At 38.8% G+C, this 20,746-nt stretch overlaps 1 protein-coding gene across 3 annotated transcripts; it reads right to left on the bottom strand.

Moving 5' to 3' along the window:
- Nucleotides 1-4,023: 4,023 nt before the first annotated feature.
- Nucleotides 4,024-20,490, bottom strand: LOC139397538 (TRAF family member-associated NF-kappa-B activator-like). Of its 3 annotated transcripts, none has more exons than XM_071144189.1 (8): nt 20,316-20,490; nt 10,107-10,248; nt 9,772-9,883; nt 9,367-9,476; nt 7,845-7,918; nt 7,643-7,761; nt 6,637-7,043; nt 4,024-4,502 (listed from the first exon to the last, which is right to left on the bottom strand). In XM_071144189.1, the coding sequence occupies exons 2-8, from the start codon at nt 10,203-10,205 to the stop codon at nt 4,317-4,319; spliced, it is 1,107 nt and encodes a 368-aa protein (XP_071000290.1). In that variant the 5' UTR covers nt 10,206-10,248; nt 20,316-20,490; the 3' UTR covers nt 4,024-4,316. The 3 variants fall into 3 exon arrangements, with proteins under 3 accessions (XP_071000290.1, XP_071000291.1, XP_071000292.1); XM_071144190.1 differs by lacking the exon at nt 20,316-20,490 and adding an exon at nt 19,003-19,115; XM_071144191.1 differs by lacking the exon at nt 20,316-20,490 and adding an exon at nt 10,881-11,759.
- Nucleotides 20,491-20,746: the final 256 nt, after the last annotated feature.

The following is a 20,746-nucleotide window of genomic DNA, read 5'->3' as shown; positions in this document are numbered from 1 at the left end:
ATGTCATGACAGTGTATTGCGTATACAGTACTTTACTCCAAACACTTTGTAAGTCTGCCACTACGGGAATTTGTTCAGTAATTATGAAAATCTCAATAAACATAGAATTGTATTTTGAGTAAACACACACATATATATATATATATACATATATATATATATATATATATATATAGATTAGTAGTTACGGTTCAATACCAGCTATTGTGAAAGGAATCTAATTGACAAAAAAGGTCAGATATTAAATTGATCACTGTGATCATAGAAATCCCTCATTCAGGTTATATTAGATGAATTTGATAGTTGAATGAAAATGGAAGATCTTCAGATGTGCAATCTGCAGATTCATTTCCGAACCGGTTAGAATACAGAGATGTGATGATACAGGCCACACAAATCAACTCCTGCCTACGATGACCTTTTGGCTCATTCATGCATTGGCAGAACTGGTGCCAGCACAAATATGTCAGCCCCCCCCCCCCTCCCTCTCCTCCAGTTGGAATTGACTGCAAGTCCCCTGAAGCTGGTGACTTCCTATTTTTCCCTGAACTCTGTGTAGCTCAGAATGGCGGTGCAGCAGCACTCCTGATTAGCATGAGGTAATGATGGTGAGCTGGGCTCCATTGTTCTAACACCTCCCCTCTCCTCCGCACCAATCTGTCACCGTTCAGCGGGCTAGCGATGCCTCAAATGCTGCTCTCCACAAATGAGATGGATAATTAGTTGCCCCTCACGAATGCTGCACTCTTCTCACCCCTGATTGCTTTCACCTTTTTGCTCCTGGCAATTTTGACACCTCGTAATCAGCCTGCTGCTTCTCCCTCCCGATCCATATCGTTCTTCCTCCTATTCCTCAAATGTTCTCTCCAAAACACAGCCGACACAAACTCACATGGAACAACAAGAGGTTAGGTGCACCTCAAGGTGGGCCATACAATGGGATCCCCAGGAGCTGAAGTGACTTTTCTGATCTCGCTGTCCACATTACTTTATTAACAAGTGAGTCAACATACAAAAGAGACAGAAGAAAAAATCATAAGCCTAGCTCTCAGTGCCACTTCCCTTCCAAATAACAAGCAGAGACAACATAATTATGTGCAAGCATCTGTCAATGATTCCAGAGAGAGAACCATACAGTCTGCACTGTGTTCAACTCTTCACAGATTTACAAGGCACAATCATTAGGGAGATTGGTTATTTGTATTTGCTACATTTTTCTGAATAAATTCTCTCTCTCCTTCACTGTCCATAATTTGATGTGAAAATTCTACAGTTTATGTTCATCCAAATTAGGCATAGCACATTATGCTTAGCACATTGTACATGACCAAAATGTAATATTCAGCTTTGTAAATACAGCACAAGGACATGTTGTTTCAGCTATTTTGACCTCTCGGATAATGTATTGTTTTTGTATTTGTGTGGTGTCCACTGTATCAGCAACAAAGTGTTGTAATAACTCATTAGCATAGGTCAAAGAGGATGAATAGGCTCTCCTCTCCCTTCTGATATTAAATCCCGATTCCTTTCTCTTGGTCCAGAAGATTGGAGCATAACTATAAAGATTGTTGAAGTTCTATATAAATCAGGCAATACTGTCAGTGATAAAGCAATGACAGTATTCTGTGATCATCACATCCATAAAACACATCTACATATGATTCAAAGTGATGTAACATCAATTAAATAGCTATAAAGTACAACAATTAAAATGTATGCACTCACTACTGGATAAGAGCTTCTGCTAAATGTCTCAAATATCAAAATGCAGTATCAGTGTTGAGTAAAGTGGGATTAATAAAATATCCCGTTTGCAGTCTTCACACCAGCTCATCTACACAGCACAAGTGTTACCAGCCCCTATCCGAAGGGCTGCAAGGTCCTCAAAATGCACACAGATGTGTTTTAATACACGTATTTTCCCTATTTCCCTAAGACAACGTCACACAAGATAGTGACAATTACTACAATTATTTGCAAAGCTGTGAATAAACAGTGCCCGAAGTCAAAAGCTATTTTGTAGGCAAGAGGCTAAGTCTCGCCCTGAAAACTCCCGTGTTTCTAACAGCTTGTGTGTTTTACTATGCTGTTACTAGCTGGTTATTGATAGTCTTTAAATCTATCACATTTAAAATGTAGATCTAATAGTGTAAGCCTAATCACCAACCCATAAAAAGGGAGCAGGGGAATACAAAATAAACCATGCTCATTTGTCTAGTCATCTGTTAATAATGCACTACCTAAAAATCGAAATACGCATAAAACTCATCTTTGCCAAAGATAAAAAAACATTACAAATGACAAGATAATTGTGCCTGTAATTGAATAACTGAGCATGTACCTGATGTTATGTTGAGTAACACACGTTTTAATTAACATGTTTACCTGCACACATCTGCTTTCAATGACCATATGGTGTTAACTTATAAAATTGTTTTAATTAACTGGAATGACTTCACATCCTGTTCTAAGCATACCATACAGCTGCTACAAATTACAAAAGCAAATTTATCCTATTAGTATTTAGGCATTGACAAAGCCTACTTTTAATAACTTCTGTGACCCATATTTTACTAACCGTCATGCAGACAGCCTAATCATTTAAAAGTATTGTAGATTGAAAGGATTTATGTAATGCAGATACTGTAATTATTCTCCTCAAATGTTTGAATGGGTGCGATACTGAACAAAAATATAGTGGTTAGGGAAATCCTGGTTTACAGGCCACATCAGGCCTGCAAGTCACATTATGCTGCCTTACAAAGTGATGTGCAATTCCTATTGGAATCCAGCCAGTGTTAGGATATCCAATAAGTGGACATTTTAAATCACCCGCAACCTGCATTCAGAATAACTGCCAGGATAGGGAATATTGAATACTGAGACTACCTCAATCATATAAACTGGAACAGTAATGGGGGCAATCAGTCGAACTACTAACAGATTGGATTAGTATAGAAAAATGGTGTTATATACACTGAACAAAAATATAAATGCAACATGTAAAGTGTTGGTCCCATGTTTCATGAGCTGAAATAAAATATCCCAGAAATGTTCCATATGCACAAAAAGCTTATTTCTATAAAATGTTGAGCACAAATTTGATTACATCCCAGTTAGTGAGCATTTCTCCTTTGCCAAGATAATCCACCTGACAGGTGTGGCATATCAAGAAGCTCATTAAACAGCATGATTATTACACAGGTGTACCTTGTGCTGTGGACAATAAAAGGCCACTAAAATGTGCAGTTTTTCCACTTAACACAATACCACAGATGTCTCAAGTTGAGGGAGCGTGCAATTGGCATGCTGACTACAGGAATGTCCAACAGAGCTGTTGCCAGATAATTTAATTTTCGTTTCTCTACCATAAGCCACCTCCAGCATCATTTTACAGAATTTGGCAGTACGTCCGACTGGCCTCACAACCGCAGACCATGTGTAATCACGCCAGCCCACGACCTCCACATCCAGCTTATTCACCTATGGGATCCTCTGAGGGGGTGCTGAGGGGTATTTCTGTCTGTAATAAAACCCTGTTGTTGGAAAAAACCCATTCTGATTGGCTGGGCCTGCCTCCCTAGTAGGTGGGCCTAGCTTCCAAGTGGCTGGGCCTACGCCCTCCTGAGCCCCTGCCCAGTCATGTGAAATCCATAGATTAGGGGCCTAATGAATTTATTTCAATTGACTGATTTCCTTATATGAACTGTAACTCAGTAAAATCTTTGAAATTGTTACGTTTTGTTCAGTATAATATATATATATATATATATATATATATATAACATGACTACAAAAAATATTGTTCAGTACTTCAATCATTTTCACGACACGCATTTCCAGATCCACGTGGAGAATTAAAGTTGAATGTTTCCCTGAAAATACATACAGTATCAAATTCTTACTGCTTTGGGGGAGACGTGTACAGTAGGCCTACATGTAGATACTGTATGTCAACATACTTGCACCATGCCAAGTCCCTGTGTTTTATAAAGACAAACAAAATAATACAAGTGAAAAATCAAGATTAAATTATTGCTTTATTATACTTAAACCTACATACTGTACAATATCATTTCATTGGTCTAGAGATGTACAATTTCAAAGTAATATCTTAAGACGACGACTGTAAAATGTACCATTCAACTCTTACAATTTAAATATATGATCAAGAGTGGATTCTAGTCCCGTTGCAAACGGCAGTGTCATGTGACATCCAGCCCAGCGCGTGTAATTCATGGCGTGGCAACAAAGACATGAATAAACCATGAATTAAGCCTAGAGGTGTTTCATTGGGCAGCCACTGTCTGCTAGTGTCAATTGCTGGCTTCACTCTCCCTCTGGCAATGAGTGAAAAGGTGGCTTTTCATATGGTCTTGGGGAACTTCCGCGTTGCAGTAGGCACAGATATCAGGGCTGTTGTTGATCTGTTGTTGTGGCTTCGCACTCACGGCCTGTGCTGCTGCTGCTACTGCATCACAAAGCTCAGGGCTCCACAGAGGCTACACGGAGGGACAAACACACCACTTATACTCCATTATTCATACACTTTGCATTGCTTACACTCACCCACTTACAGTTGGCCATGTGCTTGGGTCTTTCACTGAGGAAAGATCTGTTGCTCCGGGGAATACAAGCAAAGCAGTGTCCCACTTGAACCCGCTTTCTCAACATCTATAGTTCCTGCCCCACTACACGTACTATTGTAATGCTGTGGATTTGCTACAGTAGGGTTGAGTAGTTACTTGTTCCTGGCATTGTTAATGCCCGAGGCAACGTTTGTTAAGTTAGAAACAGAGAAATCCAAACAATGAAATGTTCGACCATCGGTGTAGGTGTTAATCACAACCCAGATACTTGTCCGAACAAAGGTGCATTTCTTCCGTGTGATTTTTAACCAAAAGCCTGGTTAAGCAAAGAATACATGACAGCTAAAGATCAATTTGAGGTACACATCCAGCAATATGGGACTCAGATGAGCAAAGAAATCTGGGAGGCCAATTGCTGTGTATTATCAAAATATGTAATAAATCAATAGATATAATTGTGCATACACAACCTCACAAGGGTGCAGTTGCACTGATAATGGTAGTCATAAAATATATGTTACCTTGGTTCTGACATCAACATGGACTTATATAACCAACTACACTACTGCATGGGGGGAAAAAAAGCATTATCATCCAAAACAATTGGTGTGTTTTATGATAATTTGTTACTTCTCGAATTGCTTATTTTATGTCAATGACAAATAGTAAGGTAGACACATTGTAACAAATATGCAACAAGCAATGTCGTACACATAGGCCTATCACATCTCAACTCACCTCTGTTTTAGCAGGTATACATCTACTGAATCTAACCAATTAAATGGCATTTCCATGTTAGTTTTAACCTCTTGAGTGTAGGGGGCAGTATTTTGACGTTTGGATGAAAAACGTACCCAAATGAAACTGCCTATTTCTCAGGCCCAGAATCTAGAATATGCATATAATTGTCAGATTATGATAGAAAACACACTAAAGTTTCCAAAACTGTCGAAATATTGTCTGTGAGTATAACAGAACTGATATTGCAGGCGAAAACCTGAGGAAAATCCAACCCGGAAGTGCTGTTTTTCCTGAAAGCTCTCTGTTCCATTGCCTGCCTTCGCTCCATTTAAAGGGATATCATCCAGATTCCTTTTCCTATGGCTTCCCCATGGTGTGAACAGTCTTTAGACATAGTTTCAGGCTTTTATTTTGAAAAATGAGCAAGAATGATCACATCGCGTCATTGTATGGCTGGGTGCCAGCAGCGTTTTGCATGCGCAACAGCTTGGAGCAGACATTTCTCTCTCTCCTATTGAAGAAGCTACAGTCCCGGTTGAAATATTATCTATTATATATTGCAAAAACAACCTGAGGATTGATTATAAAAAACTTTGACATGTTTCTACGAACTTTACGGATACTATTTGGAATTTTCGTCTGCGATGTCGTGACCGCTCGAGCCTGTGGATTTCTGAACGTGACGCGCCAACCAAATGGAGGTATTTTGGATATAAAAATAATCTTTATGGAACAGAAGGAACATTTATTGTGTAACTGGGAGTCTCGTGAGTGCAAACATCCGAAGATCATCAAAGGTAAGCAATTCATTTTTATTGCTTTTCTGATTTTCGTGACCAATCTACTTGGCTGCTAGCTGTTTGTAATGTTTTCTCTACTGAGAGAGATGTCCTTACATAAACGCTTGGTATGCTTTCGCCAAAAAGCTTTTTTGAAATCTGACACGCCAGGTGGATTAACAACAAGCTAAACTGTTTTGCTATATTGCACTTGTGATTTCATGAAAATTAAATATTTTTAGTAATTTAATTTGAATTTGGCGCTCTGCAATTCAGCGGATGTTGACGATAATGATCCCGCTAACGGGATGGGTGCATCAAGAAGTTTGGCGCTCTCAACTCGGTAATCAGAGAAAAATTAGCGTTTTATTGTGATCAACAACTTTCATCGATGTGCTAGGTTGTCTTTCACTACTTATATGCTCTCGCTCTCTCTCCCATTCATTTTCCAGAACAAATCAGGTGTTGTGAATTTCCTACATTTACCTGCTGCAAATAAAGGAAATAGCATTTCCCACAAATCTCACCTGCAGGGGTCCACGCACACTCTCGTGTGAGAGTGAGGTGGAGGGGGAGGTGGGGTGAGAGGGAGACGTAGGATACAGGAATGGAATGGCCAGCTCCATAGACGATTCCTCTATGACGGCAGGGATACTGCTGACTGCTGCCCGTTGCCTTGGCATAGACAGGTCAAAGTGTTTCTCTGGAGCGCTGTTCAGGAACTCGTATTCACTGTCTGTGGAGGGGGGGAACTTGACGCTGAGTCTGGTGAGGGAGTCCACTAGGTCTCTGTCCTCTTGGCTGGCACCACGGGATGCCAGGGATGTGGGCGGGTGCTGGAGGATGACCCCTGGCCTTAAGGCTGAGGGGAAGGGCCTTTCCGCCTGCTCCGCAGTCACGTCTGTACACTGAATGGGCATGGAGAACTGCTGCTCTGTCGAATGGCAAACACAAGGCTTTTATCATACTGTTTATGTAACATAATCGACAGTCACTTGCAACATTGAGATATTAACTTACACTATTGAGTAGCGATTAGTTCAAGTAATGATGAATAATCAGGTAATAATGAATAATGTCGAGAACCTTTTCCCTGTTTAATTTAATCTTCTAATTTCACACAATAAGTATAATAGGAGCCTTTTTTTATTTCATTCCAACTTGTTTTTCATTCAACTAACCAGTGCTACCTCACAGCATGTGTCTGTGGAATAATGAAACATGTTTATCTGCTTATTCTATTTCTACACAGGTAGGTGGGTGGGCGGGCCATGGGTCAATAGGCATTAATGTACGGTTCAGCTTAATGTGTTGCTATCTAATTGTGTACAGGAATCAAGCTAAAGCTACAATATATAATTACTAATACAGTGTTGACATATCCAAAGCAATTGTAAGTCAACATATTTTCTCTATTGTAATTAAATTAGAGTCAAGCTGGGCATAAGTTCAGGCAATGGGTGCCTTTCAACAGTGCTGGAATAATAAGCAATTTCTAGAATCTAAAATGACTATTGTGCGGACTAATATTACCATTTGCCATGTAATTTCCTTTGTAGATTTTTTTCAGGTGATCTTTTTGTCTCCGGGTTAATGTCTGCATCTGCTGGAATTTCCCCTGAAGAGCTTGAAACGCCTCAAAAACATCTTTTCTGAGAGACAAATAAATACGTAAGTAAGAATACTTCATTTTTGTCTGAAAAGCAGTTAAGATACCGGTGACTAAGGCACATACTTCTCAAAACTGCTGTTTACAGGTGCTGTGTGTGGTGAAGGTGACACAATCATTGCAGTTTCCATGTTCCCTTTCTGAAAAACAGACACACATGGCATTGAGGACTTACATGGCAAGAGAATATCCACCATTCAAACTGAAAATGATCTATTCATTATTGCTAATGAATCTACTAAAATGGTTGCTGCCTTGTGATCGATTAGGGAATTATTTCTCAACAATAAAGCTGGTGGCTTATAACGGCCTCAGACCCCGAGGTTTGGTGATGTTATCCTCTAGCGCCACCTGTTGATGAAAGACTGTATGTGTGTATCCATTCTTTTAAAATTATACATGATAATGAGTTTTGATTATGTTAGAAAATTACAAATTCATATTTTCTCCAAAACACATGTTTGTTTGTTTTTTTGATTAAGGGGGGAAAATTTGCATTAGTCAAACAGGTTCAGTGAATTTGTTATTCAGCTAAAAATTTGAACTTGCGACCTTTATTAGAGTGAAGCAACAAGATGAAAGATGACCTATGTCACAGGAAGTGGAGCTGTTGTATTGTGCATTGGCATGAGCTCTGCTACTGCTCCCAGGCCCTGCAGAAACAGCATATATATAAGCAATGTAAAATTTGTGAACACCGTATGTTTGTGTGTGTGGCTGTATGTGTGCTCTCTTTTAAAAAAAAGGTAGGATATTGAGCTCATTTGAGAGAAAACAAAAACAAAATAATTATTAGGCAGCAACCGGGGATGCCATGTTCGCACCCTATCCAGAGCGTGAATCCCTGAATGAGACATGCAGCCCCCTAAACGCAACAAAGTCAAACTTTTTTTTGGGGGGGGGGTCTCTAAATAATGCTCATTTAACCATTATCCTATTTATTTAAAATGCTATTTTTACTGCTACAGTAGCAAATATTAAAATAAAAGCTTATTTCAAATTAAACAAACACCCCCATGTCATTATTTAAACATTCCCCCCCCCCCCATGTCCCTTTTCAGGTGTCCCTTTTCTTTCTACAAAAAAGGCCCTTCTGTCAGCAAGATGATTCAATATATTCAGGCTACAAGAGTGTAGACCAAACGACAAATCGGCAAATGTCATTACACTTTTTGTTGTTTTGTAACAGACGTCGCTTTTCATTCATCAAATGGCACAGTGCACACAACATGTTTGGATGCTGGAATTATTTTGGAGTGGATAAACATGTGCAAGTAGCCTACTTTTAGAAGTGATTTGTTTGACAATAAGATGAAAATATCATGACTGGTTGTGTTCATGACAATTAAAAGGGAATACATTATTTTTACCGTTAAATGACGTCTTTTCTATATTTACTTATTCTTTCACACATAGTAGGTCCCGTGAAAAAAATGGCGACACCCCAAATGTCACAATATAAATCGCACTCTGACCCTATCACATCCTTGCATTTTGCCTGCCTGCATCATATTTGTAAACATGAATAAACAATATCTAATGATCCTCTAATGTGGATTGTATTACTAATTGTGTTAAACATGGTTACCAAGTAATGAATCTTCCGGAAGGAGCTGCTTGGGTTGTCAAAGAGATGGTTGGAAGAAGACAGGGTTTCCTCTTCCTGTTTTCTAGGAACATCCTCACCTTTCACCTCTCCTAACAATCAAATAAGATACAAAAAATAGATAATGTAGCAGCCCAACCACAGTCAACACGGGAAGTCTCATTTGAGATGGGAAGTGTACAATGTCCTGAAACAGCAATAATATTTCTTACAGCACAATTTATCTCCAGGGGAACCGAAAATGTAACAGAATGCATGCACACGCCCAATATAGACTACAGTTGAACTGTTTCTTCCACTATAGTTCAACGGTATGGTATAGAATATGTCAGAATATGTAATCATGCAAACAATAGTTTTAAGAAAACAATTATGATTGTCATTTACCTGAAGGTTGCTTAGTTGCTGCTATCAACTGAACTTTGAGTTTTGAAATCAACTGCTGCTGGTCTTCTATCTGTTTCTGAAGTTTCTGAGTGTGCCGTTGATAATATTCATTCTGCAAAAGTTAACCTTCCATTACATATCAAATGTCATCACTTACTAGGTAGGTAGCCTTTTGTAGCCTCTATTGTAAATGACTGCAATTACCATGCTACAGCACTTAATTATATCAAAGCACTGTATAGAAGGCATCGCACTGGATGGAAGTCTCATAGGTTGAAGTCTCATAGGTAAATTAGAAGAGTTTGTTTTCTATCGCAATGATTTAGGTATAATACCGTCTTCTGTAGTTCCCTTTTGGCGCTGTCTCGCTCGATAGAGGCCTGGCGGTAAGCTTCAAATGCCTTGTTGAGCTGGTCTCCAATATTCCTCTCCATGCCGTGCGCTCCACGATCATTACTGACACGGCAGTCATGGGCCCTGTGGCAACATATCACACAACCAATGTTTAGGGGCACAATGCAGCATTAAAGCACATTATCACATGATTTGCTGTAAAAACGAAGTCCTCCTCGCTAATCATGAAACTGGGGCCAGTGCTTACTTCTCTTTTACGCCTGGACTTGCTAATTTTAGAAAGGTACGGTAAACATTTCAGGATGATCATAAGTGCCCTGTGTAGAAATAGCCTCTTGATGAGAAAGCAAAAACAGCCAAAATATCTACTAAAGAAATAAATGTTTTAGTACTCATGATAATAAGAACATCACTTAAATAAATTGACGACAACTATTGACACTAATGTAATATTGAATATTATATATATATTTTTAAACCAATAAATTAGTTGACATTATTGAATGGCATCATTCATTACTAATCAATGATTCTTTGGTTCATACATGACCAATGGCTGCAACAACTGTACTAAATAATAGGTTTCATAAATTATAATGAAATGTACAATATTTGGGGCAAATGTACCTCAATGTTGTTATTATAATAGCTAATGACTAATACCAAATAACCTACTGTATCTCTATCAATACAATTGCATTATGACATGATCAATACATTAAGATACTAATACAATAAAGTCAATTGCCAATGACCTAAACCAGGGGTCTTCAACCTTTTCTTGCCCAGGGAGCCCCTCCCAGGCAAACCGGCGACCCAGGGTCCCCCAACATACGTTAGGGGTAAAAAATAAATTAAATAAAAGGTCTTAGCATCAGGTGAATGATAATGGCAAGGAGAAGTAATCAACATTTTAAAATAAATAGATTTGGAATATAGTTTTTCATTATTTTGACTTCCACACATTATATTCGGAAGAGTTAAACAAAGGTTAGCCATGTGCTGACAAAAATCTATGTCCAAGTCAAGAAAGCTTACCAGCAGCCAGTGGCACTTGCCAAACCAGTAGCCTATTTGAGAGTCGTTTTTCAAGGCCTATGAAGGTGAACCTTCACACCAGTCTGAGGTCCCAAGCATTCTGGAGCAGGTTTTCATCAAGGACCTCTGTACTTTGCTCTGTTCATTTTTCCCTCGATGCTGACTACTCTCCCAGTCCCTGCCACTGAAAAACCATCATGCTTCACCGTAGGGATGGTGCCAGGTTTCCTCCAGACGTGACGCTTGGCATTCAGGCCAAAGAGTTCAATCTTGCTTACATCACACCAGAGAATCTTGTTGGTCATAGTCTGAGAGTCCTTAGGTGGAGACTGTCATGTGCATTTTACTGAGGAGTGGCTTCCGTCTGGACACTCCACCATAAAGGCCTGTTTGGCGGAGTGCTGCAGAGATGGTTGTCCTTCTGGAAGGTTCTCCAATCACCCCAGAGGAACTCTGGAGCTCTGCAAAGTGACCATTGAGTTCTTGGTCACATCCCTAACCAAGGTCCTTCTCCCCCGATTGCACAATTTGGCCATGGGAACAGCTCTAGGGAGAGTCTTGGTGGTTCCAAACTTTTTTCATTCAATAATAATAATAATAATAATAATAATAATAATAATAATAAGAGGCCACTTGGGAACTTGTCTTATTGGGAACCTTCAATGCGGAAGTCATTTTTTATTACCCTTCCCCAGATCTGTGCCTCAACAAACCTGTCTTGGAGCGCTAAGGACAATTCCTTCGACGTCATGCACTGTCAACTGTGGGAACTTATATAGAAAGGTGTGTCCCTTTCCAAATCATGCCCAATCAATTGAATTTACCACAGGTGGACTCCAACGAAGTTGTAGAAACATCTCAAGGATGATCAATGGAAACAGGATGCACCTGAGCTCAATTTCGATTCTAAAAGCAAATGGTCTAAAACCTTATTTAGGTAAGTTATCGTTTTTTTATTTGTAATAAATTAGCAAAAATATTGTGTGTAGATTGATGGGAGAAAAAAAAACAATTTAATCCATTGTAGAATAAGGCTGTAATGTAACAAAATGTGGAAAAAGTCAAGGGGTCTGAATACTTTCCAAATGTATCATATACACTACCGTTCAAAAGTTTGGAGTTACTCTAGAAATGTCCTTGTTTTTGAAAGAAAATCACATTTTTTGAACATTAAAATAACATCAAATTGATCAGAAATACAGTGTAGACATTGTTAATGTTGTAAATTACTATTGTAGTTGGAAATGGCAGAATTTTTATGGAATATCTACATAGGCGTACAGAGGCCCATTATCAGCAACCATCACTCCTCTGCTCCAATGGCACGTTGTGTTAGCTAATCCAAGTTTATCATTTTAAAAGGCTAATTGATCATTAGAAAACCCTTTTGCAATTATGTTAGCACAGCTGAAAACTGTTGGTCTGATTAAAGAACCAATAAGACTGGCCTTCTTTAGTCTAGTTGAGTGTCTGGAGCATCAGCATTTCTGGGTTGATTACAGGCTCAAAATGGCCAGAATCAAACACTTACTTCTGAAACTTGTCACTCTATTCTTGTTTGGAGAAATTATGGCTATTCCAATGCGAGACATTTCCAAGAAACTGAAGATCTCGTACAATGCTGTGTACTACTCCCTTCACAGAACAGCGCAAACTGGCTCGAACCAGAATAGAAAGAGGAGTGGGAAGCCCCGGTGCACAACTGAGCAAGAGGACAAGTACATTAGAGTATCCACAAAAACACCAGTCTCATCGTCAACAGTGAAGAGGCGATACCGGGATGCCGGCCTTCTAGGCAGTTGCAAAGAAAAAGACATATCTCAGACTGGCCAGTAAAAATAAAATATTAAGAAGGGAAAAAACAGATAGAGGAACTCTGCCTAGAAGGCCAGCATCCCAGAGTCGCCTCTTCCATGTTGACGTTGAGACTGGTGTTTCAGGATTGGTGGGTCCCCTGTGGGATGGTTGAGCTAACATTGGCTAATGCGATTAGCATGAGGTTGTAAGTAACAAGAACATTTCCCAAGACATAGACATATTTTAAATTGGCAGAAAGCTTAAATTCTTGTTAATCTAACTGCACTGTTCAATTTACAGTAGCTATTACAGTGAAAGTACACCATGCTATTGAGGAGAGTGCACTGTTTTGAACATGAGAAGTTATTAATAAACAAATTAGGTACATTTGGGCAGTCTTGATACAACATTTTGAACAGAAATGCAATGATTCATTGGATCAGAAAAAACTTTGTAAATACCTAAAATGCATTTTGGGCTGGAATAAAACATTATGGCCTTTCTCTTGCATTTCAAAGATGGTACAAAAAAAGTGTTTTCTTTGTATTATCTTTTACCAGATCTAATGCGTTATATTCTCCTACACTCCTTTCACATTTCCACAAACTTCAAAAAGTGTTTCCTTTCAAATGGTAGCAAGAAAATGCATATCCTTGCTTCAGGGGCTGAGCTACAGGCAGTTAGATTTGGGTATTTCATTTTAGACGAAAATTGAAAAAAAGAGACCGATCCTTAAAGAGTTTAGTCAGAACAACAGTTTTCAGCTGTGCTAACAATTGCAAAGGGGTTTTCTAATTATCAATTAGCCTTTTAAAATTATAAACTTGGATTAGCTAACACAACATGTCATTGGAACACAGGAGTGATGGTTGCCGATAATGGGCCTCTGAACATCTATGTACAGTTGAAGTCGGAAGTTTACATACACCTTAGCCAAATACAGTTAAACTCAGTTTTTCACAATTCCTGACATTTAATCCTAGTAAAAATCACATTCCCAGTGGGTCAGAAGTTTACATACACTCAATTAGTATTTGGTAGCATTGCGTTTAAATTGTTTAACTTGGGCCAAATGTTTCAGGTATGCTTCCACAAGCTTCCCACAATAAGTTTTCTATCCAAATATACTATATACAATATACTAAATATACTAATATTATGCATATATTACCAACTGGGCCTGAGTAGCAGACAGTTTACTCTGGGCACCTTATTCATCCAAGCTACTCAATACTGCCCCCAGCCCAAAGACGTTTTAACAAGAAATGTGTGGAGAGGTTGAAAAACTAGTTTAAATGACTCCAACCTAACTATGTAAACGTCCGACTTCAACTGTACATATTCCATAAAAATAAAAAAAAATCAGGCGTTTCCAGCTTCAAAAGTCATTTACAATTTACTAATGTCTACACTGTACTTCTGATCAAATTGAAGTTATTTTAAATGGACAAAATAATTTGCTTTTCTTTCAAAACAAGGAAATGTCTAAGTATATATATATATATATATACATACTTAGACATTTCCTTGTTTTGAAAGAAAAGCAAATTATTTTGTCCATTTAAAATAACTTCAATTTGATCAGAAGTACAGTACAATATATATATAAGGTCGACCAATTAATCAGAATGGCCGATTAATTAGGGACGATTTCAAGTTTTCATAACAATTGGAAATCGGTATTTTTGGACACCGATTTGGCCCAAAAAATTAAATAAATGTAACACCTTTATTTAAAATGGGAAAGTGAGTTAAGAACACATTCTTATTTTCAATGACGGCCTAGGAACGGTGGGTTAACTGCCTCATTCAGAGGCAGAACGACAGATTTTTACCTTGTCAGCTCGGGGGATTCAATCTTGCAACCTTACAGTTAACTAGTCCAACGCTCTAACCACCTGATTACATTGCACTCCACGAGGAGCCTGCCTGTTACGCGAATGCAGTAAGCCAAGGTAAGTTGCTAGCTAGCATTAAACTTATCTTATAAAAAATAATCAATCAATCATAATCACTAGTTAACTACACATGGTTGATGATATTACTAGTTTATCTAGCGTGTCCTGCGTTGCATATAATCGATGCGGTGCGTATCGTTGCTCCAATGTGTACCTAACTATAAACATCAATGCACAGAAGTATATATTTTTAAACCTGCATATTTAGCTAAAAGAAATACAGGTTAGCAGGCAATATTAACCAGGTGAAATTGTGTCACTTCTCTTGCGTTTATTGCACGCAGTCAGTGTATATGCAACAGCGTGGGCCGCCTAATTTGCCAGAATTTTACGTAATTATGACATAACATTGAAGGTTGTGCAATGTAACAGGAATATTTAGACTTATGGATGCCACCCGTTAGATAAAATACGGAGCGGTTCCGTATTTCACTGAAAGAATAAACGTCTTGTTTTCAAAATGATACTTTCCGGATTCAACCATATTAATGACCTAAGGCTCGTATTTCTATGATTTGATAGAGCAGTCTGACTGAGCGATGGTAGGCAGCAGCAGGCTCGTAAGCATTCATTCAAACAGAACTTTTGTGCGTTTTGCCAGCAGCTCGTCGCTGTGCTTCAAGCGTTGCGCTGTTAATGACTTCAAGCCTATCAACTCCTGAGATTAGGCTCGTGTAACCGATGTGAAATGGCTAGCTAGTTAGCGGGGTGCGCACTAATAGTGTTTCAAACGTCACTCGCTATGAGACTTGGAGTCTGCAAGGGCCGCGGATTTTGTGGAGCGATGGGTAACGCCGCTTCGAGGGTGGCTGTTGTCGTTGTGTTCCTGGTTCGAGCCCAGGTAGGAGCGAGGAGAGGGACGGAAGCTATACTGTTACACTGGCAATACTAAAGTGCCTATAAGAACATCCAATAGTTAAAGGTTAATGAAATACAAATGGTAGAGAGAAATAGTCCTGTAATTCCTATAATAACTACAACCTAAAACTTCTTACCTGGGAATATTGAAGACTCATGTTAAAAGGAACCAGCAGCTTTCATATGTTCTCATGTTCTGAGCAAGGAACTTAAACGTTTTCTTACATGGCACATATTGCACTTTTACTTTATTCTCCAACACTTTGTTTTTGCATTATTTAAACCAAATTGAACATGTTTCAATATTTATTTGAGGCTAAATTGATTTTAGTGATGTATTATATTAAGTTAAAATAAGTGTTCATTCAGTATTGTTGTAATTGTCATTATTACAAAAAACAAAACTAAAATTAAAATCGGTCAATTATTCGGTATCAACTTTTTTTTGGTCCCCCAATAATCGGTATCGGCGTCGAAAAATCATAATCGGTTGATCTCCAATACATACACACACACAAAATATAAAATGCAATAATTTCTAAGATTTTACTGAGAGTTACAGTTTATAAGGAAAAATCTGTCAATTTAAATGATTGCATTAGGCCCTAATCTATGGATTTTACACGACTGGGAATACAGATATGCTGTATTCCCAGTTGGTCTGTTGGTCACAGATATCTTAAAAAAAAAAAAAAAAAGGGCCTCACAATGGGCCCCAGGATCTCGTCACAGCATTTTTGTGCATTCAAATTGCCATCGATAAAATGCAATTGTGTTAGTAGCTTATGCCAGCCCATACCATAACGCCACCACCACCACAGCAAACCGCTCGCCCACACGATGTCATACATGTGGTCTGTGGTTGTGAGGCCAGTTGGACGTACTGTCATATTCTCTAAAACAATAGTGGAGGCAACTCAAGGTAGAAAAATTAACATTAAATTATCTGGCAACAGCTCTGGTGGACATTCCTGCAGTTAGCAAGTCAATTGCACGCTCCCTCAAAACTTGCGACATTTTAGTGGCCTTTTATTGTCCACAGCACAAGGTGCACCTGTGTAATAATCATGCTGTTTAAACAGCTTGTTGATATGCCACACCTGTCAGGTAGATGGATTATTTTGGCAAAGGAGAAATGTCACTAACAAGGGTGTAAACAAATGTGTGCACAAAATGTGAGAGTAATAACCTTTTTGTGCATATGGAACATTTCTGGGATATTTTATTTCAGCTCATGAACCATGGGACCAACACTTTACATGTTGTATTTATATTTTTGTTCAGTATACATCTATATATACACACACAGTACCAGTCAAACGTTTGGACACACCTACTAATTCAAGCATTTTTCTTTATTTTACTATTTTCTACATTGTAGAATAAGAGTGAAGACATCAAAACTATGATATAACACATATGGAATCATGTAGTAACGAGAAAAAGTGTTAAACAAATCAAAATATATTTGAGATTCTTCAAAGTAGCCACCCTTTGCCTTGATGTCAGCTTTGCACACACTTGGCATTCTCTCAACCAGCTTCACCTTGAATGCTTTTCCAACAGCCTTGAAGGAGTTCCCACATATGCTGAGCACTTGTTGGCCACTTTTCCTTCACTCTGCGGTCCAACTCATACCAAACCATCTCAATTTGGTTGAGGTCGGGTGATTGTGGAGGCCAGGTCATCTGATGCAGCACTCCATCACTCTCCTTTTGGTCAAATAACCCTTACACAGCCTGGAGGTGTGTTGGGTCATTGTCCTGTTGAAAAACAAATGATTGTCCCACTAAACACAAACAAGATGGGAAGGCATATCGATGCAGAATGCTGTGGTAGCCATACTGGTTAAGTGTGCCTTGAATTCTAAATAAACCACAGACAGTGTCACCAGCAAAGCACCCCCATACCGTCACACCTCCATGCTTCACGGTGGGAACCACACATATAGAGATCATCCATTCACCTACTCTACGTCTCACAAAGACACGGCGGTTGGAACCAAAAATCTCAAATTTGGACACATCAGACCAAAGGACAGATTTCCACTGGTGTAATGTCAGTTGCTCGTGTTTCTTGGCCCAATCAAGTCTATTCTTCTTATTGGTAGTGGTTTCTTTGCAGCAATTCAACCACGAAGGCCTGATTCACGCAGTCTCCTCTCGGCAGTTGATGTTGACATGTGTCAGTTACTTAAAGTCTGTGAAGCATTTATTTGGGCTGCAATTTCTAAGGCTGGTAACTCTAATGAACTTATTCTCTGCAGCAGAGCTAACTCTGGGTCTTCTTTTCCTGTGGCGGTCCTGAGGAGAGCCAGTTTCATCATAGCACTTGATGGTTTATGCGACTGCACTTTCAAAGTTCTTGACATTTTACGGATTGACTGCCCTTCATATCTTAAAGTAATAATGGACTGTTGTTTCTCTTTGCTTATTTTTTATTTTATTTTTATTTGACCTTTATTTAACTAGGCAAGTCAGTTAAGAACAAATTCTTATTTTTCAATGACGGCCTAGGAACAGTGGGTTAACTGCCTGTTCAGGGGCAGAACGACAGATTTGTACCTTGTCAGCTCAGGGGTTTGAACTTGCAACCTTCCGGTTACTAGTCCAACTCTCTAACCACTAGGCTGTTGCCATAATATGGACTTGGTATTTACCAAATAGCGCTCTCTTATGTATACCACCCCTACCTTGCCACAACACAACCGATTAGCTCAAACGCATTAAGAAGAAAATCCACAAATTAACTTTTAACAAGCCACACCTGTTAATTGAAATGCATTCCAGGTGACTACCACATGAAGCTGGTTGAGAGAATGCCAAAAGTGTGCAAAGCTGTCATCCAGGCAAAGGGTGGCAACTTTGAAGAATCTCAAATCTAAAATAAATGTTGATATGTTTAACACTTTTTTGGTTACTACATGATTCCATATATGTTATTTCATAGTTTTGATGTCTTCACTATTATTAGACAATTGTAAAAATAAAGAAAAATACTGGTATGAGTAGGTGTGTCCAAACATGACTGGTACTGTATGTATGTAGTGCCTTTGGAAAGTATTCAGACCCCTTGACTTTTTACGCATTTTGGTGTTACACCTTTATTCTAAAATGGATTTAAAACATTTTTTTTTAATCCTCAGCAGTCTACTACACATAATAATAACTAAGCAAAAACTGGTTTAGGAATTTTTGCAAATGTATTTCAAATAAAACAGAAATACCTGATTTACATAAGTATTCAGACCCTTTGCTATGAGACTCAAAATTGAGCTCAGGTGCATCCTGTTTCCGTTGATCATCCTTGAGATGTTTCTACAACTTGATTGGAGTCCACCTGTGGTAAATTTGATTGGACATTATTTAGAACCGCACACACCTGTCTATATAAGGTCCCACAGTTGAGAGTGCATGTCAGAGCATACCAAGCCATGAGGTTCAAGGAATTGTCTGTCTGTAGAGAAACTACCCAAATACAGGTGTGCAACGCTTGTAGCGTCATACCCAAGAAGACTCGAGGCTGTAATCGCTGCTTCAACAAAGTACGGAGTAAAGGGTCTGAATACCGATCTAAATGTGATATGTTTATTTATTTATTTTTTAAATCTGTTTTTGCTTTGTCATTATAGTATGTATGATTGAGGGGTATAGTATGTATGATTGAGGATTTTTTTTTGATTCCATTTTAGAATACGGCTGTAACATAACAAAATGTGGGAAATAGTCAAGGGATCTGAATATTTCCAAATGCACTGTATATTTGTTTATGGCAGACCGCCGGTTAAATACCCCTGACCTAAAATGTGAATATTTGACACCTAATGCTTTTCGGTCGGGTATTGTTTTTCCCGAGTTTTTTTTTACTTTGAATTTACAATGAATAATGAGCATGGTAATATATTTGATTAAACAGCTAATCCCATTCTCTATCTAGTAATTTATTTAAAACACAGGTTTAAAACAGTCATTGTATGTCACTGGTTGCAGACCAAGTAGCACGATATGCAGCCAGTAGCTCTGACCCAGAAAGTCTTCCTGTGTAGCTTAAAACACCAAAGTGTGAGATATGGCTTGGAAAATGTACCTCAATCCAGGGATGAGAAATGCGTTGTACCCCAAATTATCCCACCTGTTCCATTTAGAAAATTGAACGACATTTCTCATCCCTGGATTGAAGTATATTTTCTGAGCCATATCTCGCGGCAGCTCCACTGTGTTGTAATCGAAACAGGAAACCTGTCCGACCCTAGTGCAGCTGTAAACAAGCGGGCCAAATCTGCTGGCTACATGATGACGATTACGCCGTAGCCTGAAGCAGCCAACTAGTTCTACATTTCTAGCAACATTCTATCAAGCACGAACTGGCTACATAGAACGTTGATATTCATAAGTAAGAGTACAAAATTGGTACAGCTCTGTTTCGTATTGAATGTCAATAGTTAGCAAGTCGAGTTAGTTAGATATAATCAGCTATAGCCTAGTTCAGTTCGCCCTCAACTTTGGTATCTGATTGTAGCCTATAATGGCAGTATCTTACCTTCATTCGAAAATTGCCAAACTATTGTTTTGATACTGCGACAGCTTCTTATTCTTCGAGTGGCCTATATGTACGACGTGTGGGAGAGGATATGGTGTATTTCGAACAAATGTACATTTTACATGTTTTATAACGCGTTGGGAACTTCCCTCGGGGAATCCCCCGCGCCTGTGAGACTTCCGCCTTGCTGGACTCTGACCAATCAACTTTGAGGTACTAAATTCGTGCTAGGTGGTTTAGCAAATTGAGGGTTCTTCTTGCTGCCTACACGTCTGCAATGTTGTGCATATAAAAAGTAATCCGATAAAACAAAGTTAAGTGGCAGAAAAATGTGTTGATTTTACTGTGACCTTCGCTGATAAGTGTTTTCTCACACTGTTAGGCATAGCTAGCTAAATTAATCAGAACCCAACATTTCAGCCCTCAGTGTT

This window comes from Oncorhynchus clarkii, chromosome 3 (genome assembly GCF_045791955.1).
Source record: "Oncorhynchus clarkii lewisi isolate Uvic-CL-2024 chromosome 3, UVic_Ocla_1.0, whole genome shotgun sequence".
Taxonomy (NCBI): Eukaryota; Metazoa; Chordata; class Actinopteri; order Salmoniformes; family Salmonidae; genus Oncorhynchus; species Oncorhynchus clarkii.
Note: the sequence above shows the minus strand (reverse complement) of the source record. Positions and strands in the feature narration are given on the sequence as shown.